Raw genomic sequence first — 13920 nt, forward strand, 5'->3', positions numbered from 1 at the left:
GTAGATCGAATTTGGCGAGCAACCCTATCCTGTGCGGGTGGGCAATTGGCACGGTCGTGGTGGGGTTAAACCCCCACCCGTGACGAGCTCCCTGCATTGTTCCGAGAGGGTCACGACAGAATTGTCCGTTCCGGTGGGCGAGGCGGCCGCCATTCGAATCGAACGCCGGCGGGCGCGAATTCGCAACAATATATGTAAATTCAGTGGCCCAACGGGGCTTGAACTCAGAACCTTTTGGGTCCCAAGCCACTGCCCTAACCACTGCACCAACTCCAGGCTATATTCCCTCCTTCCCCACCTATTGCAAATAAATACCCATGTGTTAAATGTATCAGCTCGTTTTTTTGTTTCTTTCTTTGGATTGACACGGTGCGTGTTGGGAAATTGGGAAACGGTAATATATATATATATATATATATATATATATATATATATATATATATATATATATATATATATATATATATATATACGAAAATTTGTGCTGAATATATTTTTCTTGCAACGAATATGATAAATGAATAATTGTGTTAAAAACACATGTGTCTAATATGAATCAAAATCGTAATAAAAATTATAGAACGCTTTGATCATTGACCCTGACAAATTGGCAGTTTCGTGGGCCGTATTGTAATGTAAACTTAATATGGCACCGCGGGCCGCATAAATCCGTCTTAGGGGCCACATGTTGGAGACCCCTGCTATAAACCTAAGAGACAAAGGTAGAGTAGGACATCAATTTAGAGGAGATGGGAGAATTATACTCTAATAGGTATAGGTTCAACTATTCTGAAACATAAAGATGTAATAGGTACAACTGTTTCTGCCATGGGAAATGTAGCGGATGCTATAAAGAGCATAAAAGATGCTCAAAAGGAGTCCCATAAATTGCAAGCAATAAAATAAATTAAGAAAAGTAAAACTCCATTGTCTCCTCAAGAATGACAGAAAATAATTAAAATACTTGTATCAAGGTTTCAAAAGTTTTAACATCTTTTATTTACTATATACATACGAGTCAGGAAACATTTGATAGTATCGATGAGTTGGATGATTCCATTATCATGTCAAACTCTACTAAAAAAGAAGACTACTTCAAGTAAATGCTATAACAGGAGCAGACTGGAAAAGAAATGGCACAAAAAGTTTTGAAATAAATAATCAACAAACTGATTTGAATCTCGCCGAAAGTTTCTTGTGTAAATTTTCATTCACTAAAGCTGCGAATACCACAAACGCTACTCATAAATGATTTCTTCTGGAAAATGTTTCATGATGATAATTTGTATATTGGAACACAAGAAGTTGAAGCAGTTGATTATGTCTCTGCTCCATCTGAAATGATGAAATTTACACCATATTAATTTTGTGATAGAATGGGTAAGTGTGCTGTCGAAGGTTTTATTCCTGATATGACAACGGGAACAAACACAGACCCCAATTATATCAAGACGCGCTTTGGAAACCACACAAGATCAAAGCAAAACAAAGGGATCGTTTTTGATGGAAAAAAAAACCAAGACACTCATGGCAACAGAGTCAGTTAACCTTTTGGAATTGTATTTTGTGTCGCAGGTTGCGACCACAGTGCGGTCATGTATGTGTTTTCTTTGAACAGCTTCTTTTGGATCGCAATGACAGAAAAGCCCTGTGTGAGGTTCATCCTAAGGAAGTTGAGAAAACCTTGGCAATGTCGACACCAGAAAGTGGGTACAGGACTGGGACCTGGAAAGTGGAAGATGGAAGCAGATTGGTGATCCAAGGTCATTTTCCACCAGACGGTTTGAACCAGCAAGCAATGCCATCTGCTGATAAAATCTAACTTCTGTGAAAATAAAAGATCATTACAGTTGAGTTTTAATGGTTAGGGTGGTGGGCTTGGGATCCTCGGATCCTGAGTTCAAATCCCACTAGGCTGTTTAATTAATACCAGGTGGGGTTGACTCTGCTTGTCGTCCTTCCGAGGTCAGCAAAGTGAGTGCCAGCTTGCTGGTATCCTGTGTCGGAATGGTGACCTGTCCAGGATTGTGCCGAAGAGCCAAGGAGACTGCTGAGGCAGCACCAACGTTCTGCACAGAGTATGGTCCCAATGGATGGATAGATAGTTGAGTTGCCTGTACCTTCAGAAGATGACGGGGATGCACCCCATGAAAGAAATCTTCTTATTGTTAACTATAAGTCGTTTTTCTACCTACAATGCCTTCATCCACATCTTGATGGAGTAATGCTCACCCATCTGTGCTGGCACCTCTGCCTTGCAACATGCTCAATTGGACACGGTAGAAACCAAGGCCTTCATGATCATTGGAATCTCTCACAATAAAGTCGAGTCTCTGGGCCGATCATTTTCACATCACAGGAACCTCAGTGGTCTGTCTCTTACCACCACTTTTTCTGGTCTTGCACCGTCTTTATTTTCCATGCTCTGTCACCAAACAGGTTTCTGCAGGGTGCACATGGTCTGCCAGTAAACCCCTACTGATCACGACAGGTCAGGTCAGGTCTGGGAGCATGTGCCACAGCAGCGTGTCGCTGCATCCACTTTCCACTAGTACTGCACGGGCCTCCGTCTGTCCAACTCCAAGGAAGATCCCTGGCAGCCTGGCCCTTCACCATCTCCTTGAGATGTCGATCAACCTGCTGCAACCATAAGGCATGTCGTCAGCACATTGGCTTCTCCAGTCACAAGGCTCCCTTGCTGAAAGAATCTGATAAGCAGGATCAGCATCAGAAAAACAAGCCACATGTCCATACAGCTGCAGCTGACGCTCATAGACTATACACGTAACATCTCATCTGAGTCTCTCAGCAAGCACTCGTTCGTCACAAAGTCTGACTGGTGGGAGCCAATAATTCTCCAAAGAGACCTGGTACCGAATGAGTTAAGTCTCCATCTCAGATCCCTGGTCAGATTCCAAGCCTCACATCTGCAGAGCAAGACTGAAAGCACCAAGGACTTAAAGACTCAGACTTTCGTCATCCTGCATTGGTACCGAGAACACCACACCACATGGTCCAGTGAATACATGACTCCCAAGGCCAGACCCACATGCCTATTGAACCCTGGCTCACAACATATGGAGACATGAATATCACTGCCAAGGGAAGAGAATTTCTCTCTGACCTCAACATCCTCACCACCAACAGGTAGACACAATAGGATAGCAGCATCCAAGTGAATCTCTCCCATCTCTACCCTCTCTGACATCAACTCAGTCTGGGAATTTTTTCAAAGAAATTTTCTCTCTCATGCACAGAGTAATCCCATCTCATCTTTGGTTGACATACCCTTCCTCCTGCCCACAGCACACTGAAGCTTGTGGCGAGGCAGTTGCCCTGAAACAATATGCATTCACCTCATGGAAAGCAAATCCTACTGAAGGCAATCTCAGTTCCTTCCACAAAGCTCGGAACAAGTGTGTGTCTACCCTCAAGAGAGCTAGAAAACATCTTTCTAATGTCGACTGAACTCTCAAACTCGTCTCCCTCAAAATCCTGGTGACATCTGGTTAAGTCTGTTTCTGGTGTATGTTCCCCCTCCATTCCCTCCCTTACCTAAAATGGCTGCACAGCTTATGCTGCATGCAAAAGGCTGAATGCCTAAACTCTGTTTCCTTCGAAATATTACATCCCAAACCCATTGCTTTCTGTACCCACCTTTCCTCGTCGCACCCAGCTGTCCCTGGACTCTGTGTCCTTTTCTCCTAAGAAGGTGGACATTTTGCTATCAAACCTCAACTCAGATTCAACAACTGGTCCAGACGGCATCAGCCGATGTGTCCAAAAAACTGTTCTGCTGCTCGTGCTTACCCTCTATCTGTTCTATTCACCCTCTCATTTTCTCAAAGTCATCTACCATCTGCTTGGAAAACGGCAAACATTACCGCTCTGCATGAAAAAGGTGCAAAAACAGATCCCTGCAATGACAGACCCCTCAGCCTGCTCCCAATCATCAGCAAGGTCATGGAATTCATCATCACCTCTGACATCAAATCCTTCCTCTTCTCCAATGGCTTCATTTGTGACCATCAATTTGGATTCAATCCATGCCACTCTACCCTGGACATGCTGCTTCTGCTTTCCCACCAATGGATGGAGGTCCGAAATGCCAGACGTGCGATCAGAGTCATCTCCCAAGACATACTGTTCTGAACCTGGAAGCCATGAACACTCAATATACAGGTCTCCATAGATCAGTTATATTGGTAAGTATGTGTTTCTCGTTCGGGTCCCGTCCCTCGTCGAATCGGAATTAAATGTTCATACATTGCGGAGTTATTTTGATAGTCAGTGTTTTTCTTTTCTTTTCACATGGCAAATCGGTTTTCAATTCGGGCTCAGTGATGCTTTGAGAAAGGGAAAGAGGTCTTTTGGTGCTTTTATTTGCAGGAGCAGGTGCTTCATGGGAAGCTTCTGCTTCTGCAATGGATGCATTATCTGGGACGGCGATTTATTGGGATGAGGAGCCTTCATTACTAGGTTTATTCGGCATGTCTTTGGGGCACGATGTTTTAACATGGCCGAATTCACCACAACTCTAACACACAAGGGTTTCTGTATTGGCATATCCAACATAAGGAAGTCCCTCGATTTTAAAGGGAAGGATTGCCTGGAACCCTGAAACACGTGGTGGTAAGATCATGTAAACAATCCGACGAAACGACTTGATGTGTTTAAATTTATCATCCCGACTCTGAAACGGAATCATCCATAATGGGGAAACAATCGTGCCATATCTTTTCAGTTGGTTTACAATTTGATCACATTTAACGAAAGGATGTTAAATTTGAAATCACAACTTTTTTGCAAGAGTATCCAAAGAGTTAAACGGAACATAAATATTGGGATAAAAAAACAGTCAGCGCTCGACGACTTGAGCAACTATCAGGACTTCAGAAACAAAACAAAAAAACAAATTTTTGTTCATACAGGAAACCGCATTATCATTCTCAATCCCCATGATCTCACCTACACCAAAAATTAACTTATCCACGTCGATCTCCGACGGAGGAACGCCAACTATCCCGTGTTTCTGGGTTAGCGCTTCAAACGAAGCGTACCGCGGACTTTCACCCGCCATGACTCTTCAATGGCCGGATGTATAAAAATAAATCGGCGAACACCGTCCAAACTTCGACGGGTCGCGAGAAAACGAAAACAATTTAAATGAAAGGGAAAGGCATCATGAATACAAAAAGAAATAAATAAATAGGTAAACGCGATAAACTATTTATGCACAACAGTACATCAGTATGGCCACCGCCCAAAGCAGAGAGAACACACAGAATACCGCCTTCTCTTCTTCTCTCCCTGCTCTTCTCTAAGTGCTCTTCTCTTCTCAGAGAAGAAAAGTAAGTGCTCTGCTCTCCCTCTCTCTAACTCGGGAAATGGGAGGAATGGGGGCACAAGAAGAGGGGTAGGGGGTAGGGAAGGAGCAAAAACGCTGCGCAACTGGGTAGGGGAGACAAAAGAGAGCACAAGGGATAACACAGGTTTAACACACGTTCAAGGTGCGGGGAGGGGAGAGGGGATCGACGGGAGGGGAGAATGAGGAGAGACATGGGGGGAGCGGATTCCAGCAGATGTGACATCCAGTTGAATGTCCATACGAGAGAAGGCACACACATTGATGAATCGCCCTGACTGTGAAACACTGAAATTGCAATTGGGAGAGGAGTGGGATGGAGAGAAGCATGGTAGAGAGAGAGGGAGAGGGGTCAGAGAGAGGGAGAGGGGACTGAGATAGGAAGAGGGGTGGGATCAATGAGTCTAAAACCCAACACCTTGGGTCGGAATTCGAACCCAGGCAAGACAGCTTGGAGTGTGTGTGCACCTACCTCTTCGCTATCCTACCATGATGTGGCAATTCATTGCTTTGTAATACTTGAAAACATTTTTTACTCATTGTTATCATCTCATGACCTCTGCCATCGAAGGTGAAGGAGGTAAAGCTTTCACGCCTTTCTGTCAGTTTGTTTGTTACTTGCAAAATCGAACATTTTTCAAGTATATTGGTCAGTCGATTTTGATATTGGGTGGTCGCGAGAGTACCCTTATTGTTGGGTTTTCCACGTGTGTGTGTGTGTGTGTGTGTGTGTGTGTGTGTGTGTGTGTGTGTGTGTGTGTGTGTGTGTGTGTGTGTGTGTGTGTGTGTGTGTGTGTGTGTGTGTGTGTGTGTGTGACGCGAGGCTCCGCAGCACAAACCAGCAAACCGATTTCGATGAAACTTGGCGAATAGGTGCCATATGGGCTGGGAGTGTGTGCGTTTGAGTTTCGTTGCGAAGCAACCAACCGTTCCTATGCAGCGGCCGAAAAATCGCGTTCACTATTTTCAAAACTTGTCCTCCAGTTTTGAATGTAGAGAAACGAGACTTCGGCATTAAACCCTTCGAGATATTTTGAAAATTTTATTCGAGCCGATTTTTGATTTTGGTTTTATTTTTCAAATGGTTGTCCTTCAAAAATAGAGCATCGATTTGTATGTTTCTTTGTAATGGACAGCTCTGGAGGCCAGAGGAGTCAACCAATTTTGATGAAACTTGACAGGTAGGTTCATCCCAGGATCTAGTTCTATGCTTTTGAGCACCGTTGCTATGGACACCACCGTTTCCGAGCAATGGGACTTTGATTTTTTTGAAAAATCCTAAAAAAAAAAAAAAACGAAAATCTAAAATCGGCTTCCGCGCTTTTATGCGCACTATAATCAACCTCTTTGTCAAAAAATTTCAGCCCAATCCGTCAAAAACTGTATGACTAGTATGCAATTATATAGCAACCACCCATGTCGCCTCCGGGCTTGTTCTGTCTGTCTCTACTTATCCTCTACAGGTCACAACTTTAAACCGATCATCACAAAACTTCACCACATGGTCGAGTTTGTCATGAGGAAGAAGCCTTTTGTTTTTGAAGTCAAAAGGTCAAAAGGTTAACTTAGGCCAAAGTTCAACAACTTAGGTGAGACTTCTAAAATCCTCATTTTTCACCCGATTGACTGAAATTTGAAGAGAATTTATACATCATGTTACTGAATTCAACCAGCCAATTAATTTTGAGATCAACATAGACCAAAAGGTCAACAACTAAAGCGGTATTTCTAAAATCCTCAATTTTCATCCGATTGACTTGAAAGTTGAAGAGGATATATATTTCAGGTCATTGAATTCAACCACCAATTATTTTGGAGATCCACATTGGCCAAAAGGTCAACATTGGCTGAATTTCTAAAATTGTGAATTTTCATCTGATTCACTTGAAATTTGAAGAGGAGTTGCATATTTGGTCATTGAATTCAACCACCAATTATTTTTTCGGTCAAATTTATTTTATGGATTTTGCAAGTGTAGTCCTCGACACGACGTCATCATTTTTCTTTGTTTGTCTGTTTTTGTGCAAGATATCACAAAAAGTTGTGGACGGATTCGGACAAAACTTGATGGACAGGTTGGGTGTCTGAAAAGGACGAATTGATTTGATTTTGTTGAAGATCCGAATCCAGATCCGGATAAGATAATTTTTTTTAATTTCTATAATAACCGTTGAGACATCGGGCCAATAACGATCTTGCACTGTATTGCATTATATTTCAAAATTGTACTGGGCCCGATATGTTCTCGTGGATCAGTTATTGCGTGGCAGAGGTTTGCAATCTACCAAGTACCCTTCGAGTTTATTTTGCCTTCCTAGAACTACTAGAATATCCCGTCGGAGAACTACGCCACAATATCGTCATGGAAGCTTGCAGAGATCAAAGCTTGAAGAGTGCTCCAAGAAAGCACTCTAACGAAATAGTGAAAGAAACTTTAAAAAATATAACATTAAATTTTTTTATCCGAATGTATCTATCGATGTTGAAGTGACGGAACGTATTAAGGAGATTGCACCAAAAGGGATATCGTTGAAATAAAATTGCACATTTTCAGTTAGCGAGCCACCACCCAAGGGACCGCACGACACGCGGGGCCAAATGCAGGCAAGTTGGGCCTGAACTTTCTTCTAGTGGATCAATATATTCAGAGACATTGTGAATAATTTTGCCATGTATGGCCATGACTTGGAGCTTGTTTTGCGCTCTCCAGGTGGCTTCAGCACTCAAGCAAAGCAATCCAACAAAATTATTATGAGGAATGGCAGGCTTAGCAAGCGATTAGCGATCACCGATTGGTCAGAGAAACACCATGCACCCGGGGCGCCAGGAAAAAGAAGTAATGTCCAAATGAACACCTTTTTAGTTGTCGAAACTGCTGCTGAAGTCATCGAAGAAGTTTAAATTTTGGAATTTGGCTCATATCAAGAGATTCTTCTTGGTTATGGCATGTGTGAAATGAAATGAAGCCAGGAACGCTGGCGTCTCTGGGCGTTCATAAGGACCGCAATGTATCCAGCGATTCTTAAGTGTGATGATGAGGCATTCGATGATATGAGTGAGGAAAGTGAAAAAAAAACTTATCGTTAAGAAACTGTTGAAGCCTGTTCAAAGTCAAGGCATTGCTGAGCAGGCCAAAAACAATGGCAAATTAACACCCCAGCGAGGTTACCAAGGATATGTCTTGATAAAGGATAATTAAATAAGGAATTTAATTATCTTCAAAAGGGGTGTTTAAATGAACTCAAACACCAAATTTTCATTGAAGCACGAACTTGGAGTTCCTCGAGTATGCATGCAAAGTTTGGGGCCGAAGGTTTCATGGCTTTGGATTTATGGAGTAGATGGATGGATGGACGGACTGACTGACCCATACTGATATTTATTGGTGGAGATGGAATAAATTGGAATCCAAACAAAGAACATAATGATAATTTGCTCCAATGAGTTGGAAGAGGGGCATCTAAATTTAGAAGTGTGGATGTCACCCTTCCCGTAAAAAGACAGACTGTCGAAGAGACAAGAGAGCAGCAGCAAAAGGGATTACATAGTTGCCAACTCCACCACTTTTGGTGGTAGTCTACTACTTTTTGTGCACTTGAACACAAAAAGTGTCAGTATGTATTATACTTAAAGTATGCTTATTAAGTATGTCATATAAATTAAATATGTCTGTGAAGGTGCTTTTGCCACATCCGCATGGCAAAGCACTTGAGACCACAAAACTACGTCTGTGTCAATTTAATCAAGTTATTTCGATTCAGCAAAGATTGTACTTCACTTCAAATTCACATGCTGCACCCACCCCGAAGGTGGGTCAACAGCGAGTGACTTTCGAGTAACTATTCTGTATTTATCCTTCGCCACATGAGAGTCGAGAGTTTATTGGAGATTGAATCTAAAGCAATATTTAAGTTGACATATGCAAGACCTTTTTGCTCAGCATGAGTCAAAGTGAGAATCCGGTCATTTGAAAAATTGGGTCCACCGGGAGAGCAACATATCATTCCTCCAGGATAGTCAATTAGACTTCTGGCACTTTGCAGACACCAAGGTTGTAATTGATCTTCTCCATTAAAAAAAACAAAAACTTAATTTGGGATTTCAAATCTCTTGGGGAACATTTGCTTGTGGAGGTTGATTGGTGCATTTTGAACGAATGGAATAAACTCAACCACTGAGTTTTATAAATGTTGAGGTGATCACCAATATTCTGAACAACGGTCGCTATTGTGGAACTTGTTTTCACCTTCGAGATGATAAAAGAAATATTACAAGCCTTTCGTGAATTTGAGCAACAAATAAGTGATTATAGTAAAAGTCAATGTTAAACAAATGGCTTTGGGAAATCAATCAGCTGATACTTCTGGTTTATCAAATGCTTGGTACATCACCCTGTATATCACATTCTCCCTCCTAACCATCCTCACTGTTGGAGGAAATGTTGTGGTTCTCCTCTCTGTAACGCGTTACCAACATCTCATGAAAGGGGTGCTGAGCGTTTTCATTTCCTCACTCGCCTGCGCTGACCTGTTAATTGGGATGGTGGAGATGCCTTTAACTGCGATGCAAATTCTTGAAGGAAGCGCGTGGCCCTTTGGACGTCAGGCTTGCAACTTTAGATTCATCATCGATGTCACCAGTGTAACTGCGAGCATCAACAGTCTGTGTGTGATCGCCGTCGACCGTCACATCGCCATCACGAGGCCGCTGCGATATCCGTCCCTCGTTACACGACGTAGAGCATCTTATGCTGTCCTTGCTGTTTGGATCCTTTCCCTCACCATGTCCTTCTTCCCAATCGAATTCAACTGGTACCACTCAAAACAACCTGAAGCAATGGCATGCTATGAAAACCCCACTTGCTGTAATTTTCTCCCCACGGTGGAGTATGTCTTAATCACAAGCTTTCTCTCCTTCCACCTGCCGGCTCTCGTGATGATCTTTGTATATTCGCGAGTTCTGAAAGAAGCCAATCGGCAGGTAAGAATGAGTTTTGGTTTTCTGAACTTTTCATTATAATCGCGATTTTATCAAAAGAATCAAAATCAATGGTCGAGACACAAAAATGTATGTGTGTGTGTGTGTGTGTGTGTGTGTGTGTGCGTGCGTGCGTGCGTGCGTGCGTGCGTGCGTGCGTGCGTGCGTGCGTGCGTGCGTGCGTGCGTGCGTGCGTGCGTGCGTGTGTGTGTGTGTAATATGGGGTTTCTGAATGTTAAATGGATCCTCCCAGCGCAGGCTCAAAGTATCCACCTTCATTTCAGAAAGGGGTCACGATTCATGAACCAAGCTTTGAAGTTTTCTGCTCTCAATTTTTTGTGCCGAAGGCTCTCTTCAGGATCGTCGCTGAGCCCCGGACAGCTTCCAACTGTCGGTTATTCCAACAACTGCAGGTTGTTGGACAGATTCCAATATTCCCAGGGATGGCTTTTATTATCTCTGTGAGGTTCTTCATCATCATTCTCGTACATCCAACTGTCACTGGTACTACTTTGGCATTCTTCAGCTTCCAGGATATTTTTACTTCATTCTTGAGGTTTTTGATCATTCCGTTGATTTCTGCATCGTTACGCCATAATACGACACAACAATACTCTTTTGGATTACCATCACGACATCTTTTGACATCTTACTTTGTTGTGGGATTGTGATGGATGCAGAAGAATGAAGAAGTATACTGAGCAAATATTTCTCTTTGTGGCCAAATATTTCTCTTACACATGTGTGCCATAATAACAGGCAACCAGGTCGATGCAGCATTTTTATACATGACCCCAAACAAACATGCTGGGATGTTATTTGCTCAATTAACACATGCACCACACTTGTGTGGAAGCTGTTGCTTGGTGTCCCTTATTTACCCAGGCGTTTCCATTTTTTTTTGTCCACGACCTGAATATCTAAACATATTTTCAAGTGTTTATGTGTTTGTGCATTTTGACCTTATTCCTTCACAGCCAAACCATATAACCTCGAGGCCTCAAATTTTGGGTGTAAATACAGTACAGTACTTCAGAATCTGGGCAAGGTTTTTTTAAAGCGACCACACGTTGGCCTTGATGTCAATTTTGAAGCCTAACACCAACCCACAAGCAAAATGTAACCACCATAAGGCCAATAACTCCATAGCTTTTAAAATTCTAGCCCATCCCAAAACCAGTGCCGGGAAAAACTCACCCAGTCGGGCAACACCGTTATTCCCCCACCCATTCCGGGCAGCACATGGTGGCTGGCCAGCCCCTGCACGTACATAATTATACAGCATATAGCTCCATTATATTAAAATTTTCATAATTGTTAAATTATTAAAATGTTTATTTTTGCTTTTTACAATTTGTTCATCTGGCATTATTCCTGAAGTTTATTCTTGAACAATTACATCTCACTTCTGCAAGTCAACTGAAGAAACTTCTCAATGTCATTGCCACCACCAAATTGGGTGGAGACATAACCGTAAGGAGCAGTTTCACTCCTTATATAAACAAGAAATAAAAAACATTTTAAAAATCTAAAAACAGACGGATGAAATTTCTAAAAAATAAAAATAAAAACAAGGCAGGAATGACACCACATTACAATGACACAATACGACACAACAATTCTCTTATGGATTACCATTACAATATCTTTTCACATTTCACTTTTGTTGTGTGATTGTGATGGAAACAACACAGGTTTTTTGGGGGGGTTTATGAAATTTTTTCAGTTATAAAATGCTTCATGATTTTTTTATATTTTGGTATGGATTAAATCCATCCATGTTATTAAATTGTTTTAATACTTGTTTCAGTTGATTTGGAGCATGGGTTGGAATGGTTCTGGAATGGTTCTGTCCACTATCCATTCCCCCCCCACCCCTCCCACCATCCTGGCCTGGTTTGGTTGAGTCAACATTTATGTAAGATTTATTTTCCAAATGAAATGACTCATGCTTAATAAACAATTTAATTTTGGGTTGCGTGCATTAGCCCAGAGACAAAATAAATTTCCTCATGTTGGAATTACCAGCATGACTTCAGCAGTTGTTGAGTTAGGTTGGGCTACAGTTTAACATTGTTTTTGGAGGGGAAGCACAAGAATAAGTTCAAATTGGCGATTTCATAATATGTCATTATGGTGCTTCAGCAATGTATTCTGGCATCTTTTTAAGTTTTCGGAGTTCAGAAATCGTGAGAGAATAAAAGGGATGGATTTTAAATGCTTATGACTTCCCTCAATCATTTATGAGTGTATCATTGTGCACGCATTTAAATGGGCAGCCATTTTTCCCCCGTATCATCCCTATATATGGAGTACTACGACACTCCATGATAGGTGATGCAGGTTCACTGAACAATCAGTTATTTATTGTTGCTATTCATAATTGTCACTAAAATGTTGCTGTTTCCCTTTCAGGCACAACAGATTCATGTGAATAGTTTAAGTGAGGAAAGAGTTGGTGAAGGTACACGAGGTATAAAGAAGAACAAGAACAGGAAAACAATGTCTGCAAAGGAACAACGAGCTTTGAAAACACTCGGTATTATCATGGGTGTTTTTATATTCTGTTGGTTACCGTTTTTCATTGTCAATCCCACACAGGAACTATGTGGTTCCTGCATTGATACCTTTTATTTATTTTGTTTTATATGGTTAGGTTATATGAACTCAGCATGTAACCCTATTCTTTACTCCCGAAGTCCCGAGTTCATGGCGGCTTACAAACATCTCCTTTCTTGTGGTTCCAGAAAATTGCAGTTGTTGAGCAAATTCAGAGGCTTTTCACAGTGAACTTCAACTGCATAAAAAGCAACTCATTTTGGTCATAACTTTGACCAGAATTGAAAGATTGTTACTTCAGCATTTATGTTGTTAAAACGTTTGCAAACTAGTTTATCGAACTTATGAGTTGTACACACAGGTCCATCTGTCACCCTTTATTTTTTTTCTCCGAAGTCAAGGCTCATGTAGAAATAGCTGTGAACAATGTGGAAACACATGAACAGCTGGGTGGAAGGACACAACAAAGCGATGCTTGGAGGAAGAATGGGTGTCGAAGAAAAATATTTTGGTGGCAGGGATTGAATCTCACTCTGTGCCCTACCTAATCCACAGCAGTTCTCCAAGTTCCAAGCATGAAAATGGGGGTTGTGGAGCAAAGTTTGAAAATTTTCTTGACCACTTTCAAAAAAATTAGCAGTTTTGAAGGTACTTTCAAAACCAATAATAAAGTGTTTTTCGAAGATTAAATTCACAAAATCAGGGGAAACTTCAGTTTTGAAAACATGAAAAAGAAATAAAAAATTCAATACAATTATATCCCCACTTTCTGAGTTATTTCATCCAAGAGTAATATTTTATTTTAAACGAGCAAATACCACCCGTCACTTTGCTGATGAGAATACGAAAAGGGGGGGGGGGTGGGGAGAAAAAGAGGGGGGAGAAAAAGAGGGGGGAGAGAAAGAGAAGGGTGGGAGAGTGAGGAGGTGGAGGAGGAAAGAGAGGAGGGAGGGGGAGAGTGAGGAGATGAAGGGGGAAAGCGAGGATGTGTTGCGAAGCGAGGAAGGATGGAGAGTGAG

General features: G+C 41.8%; 1 protein-coding gene across 1 annotated transcript; it reads left to right on the plus strand.

The window, feature by feature from the left end:
* The first annotated feature begins 9602 nt into the window (after nucleotides 1-9602).
* On the plus strand, nucleotides 9603-13654 carry LOC147033095 (beta-2 adrenergic receptor-like). The gene is made up of 2 exons (XM_085859122.1): nucleotides 9603-10345; nucleotides 12758-13654. The coding sequence occupies exons 1-2, from the start codon at nucleotides 9698-9700 to the stop codon at nucleotides 13130-13132; spliced, it is 1023 nt and encodes a 340-aa protein (XP_085715248.1). The 5' UTR covers nucleotides 9603-9697; the 3' UTR covers nucleotides 13133-13654.
* The last annotated feature ends 266 nt before the right edge of the window (nucleotides 13655-13920 follow it).

Source organism: Eptatretus burgeri, chromosome 2 (genome assembly GCF_056783735.1).
Source record: "Eptatretus burgeri isolate ZD-2024b chromosome 2, Ebu_testis_v1, whole genome shotgun sequence".
NCBI classification, from domain to species: Eukaryota; Metazoa; Chordata; class Myxini; order Myxiniformes; family Myxinidae; genus Eptatretus; species Eptatretus burgeri.

Coding starts and splice junctions, on each gene's coding strand:
- LOC147033095 (XM_085859122.1), top strand. CDS start 9,698: ATGGCTTTGGGAAATCAATCAGCTGATACTTCTGGTTTATCAAATGCT. Junction 10,346..12,757: donor TGAAAGAAGCCAATCGGCAG/GTAAGAATGAGT, acceptor TTTCCCTTTCAG/GCACAACAGATTCATGTGAA.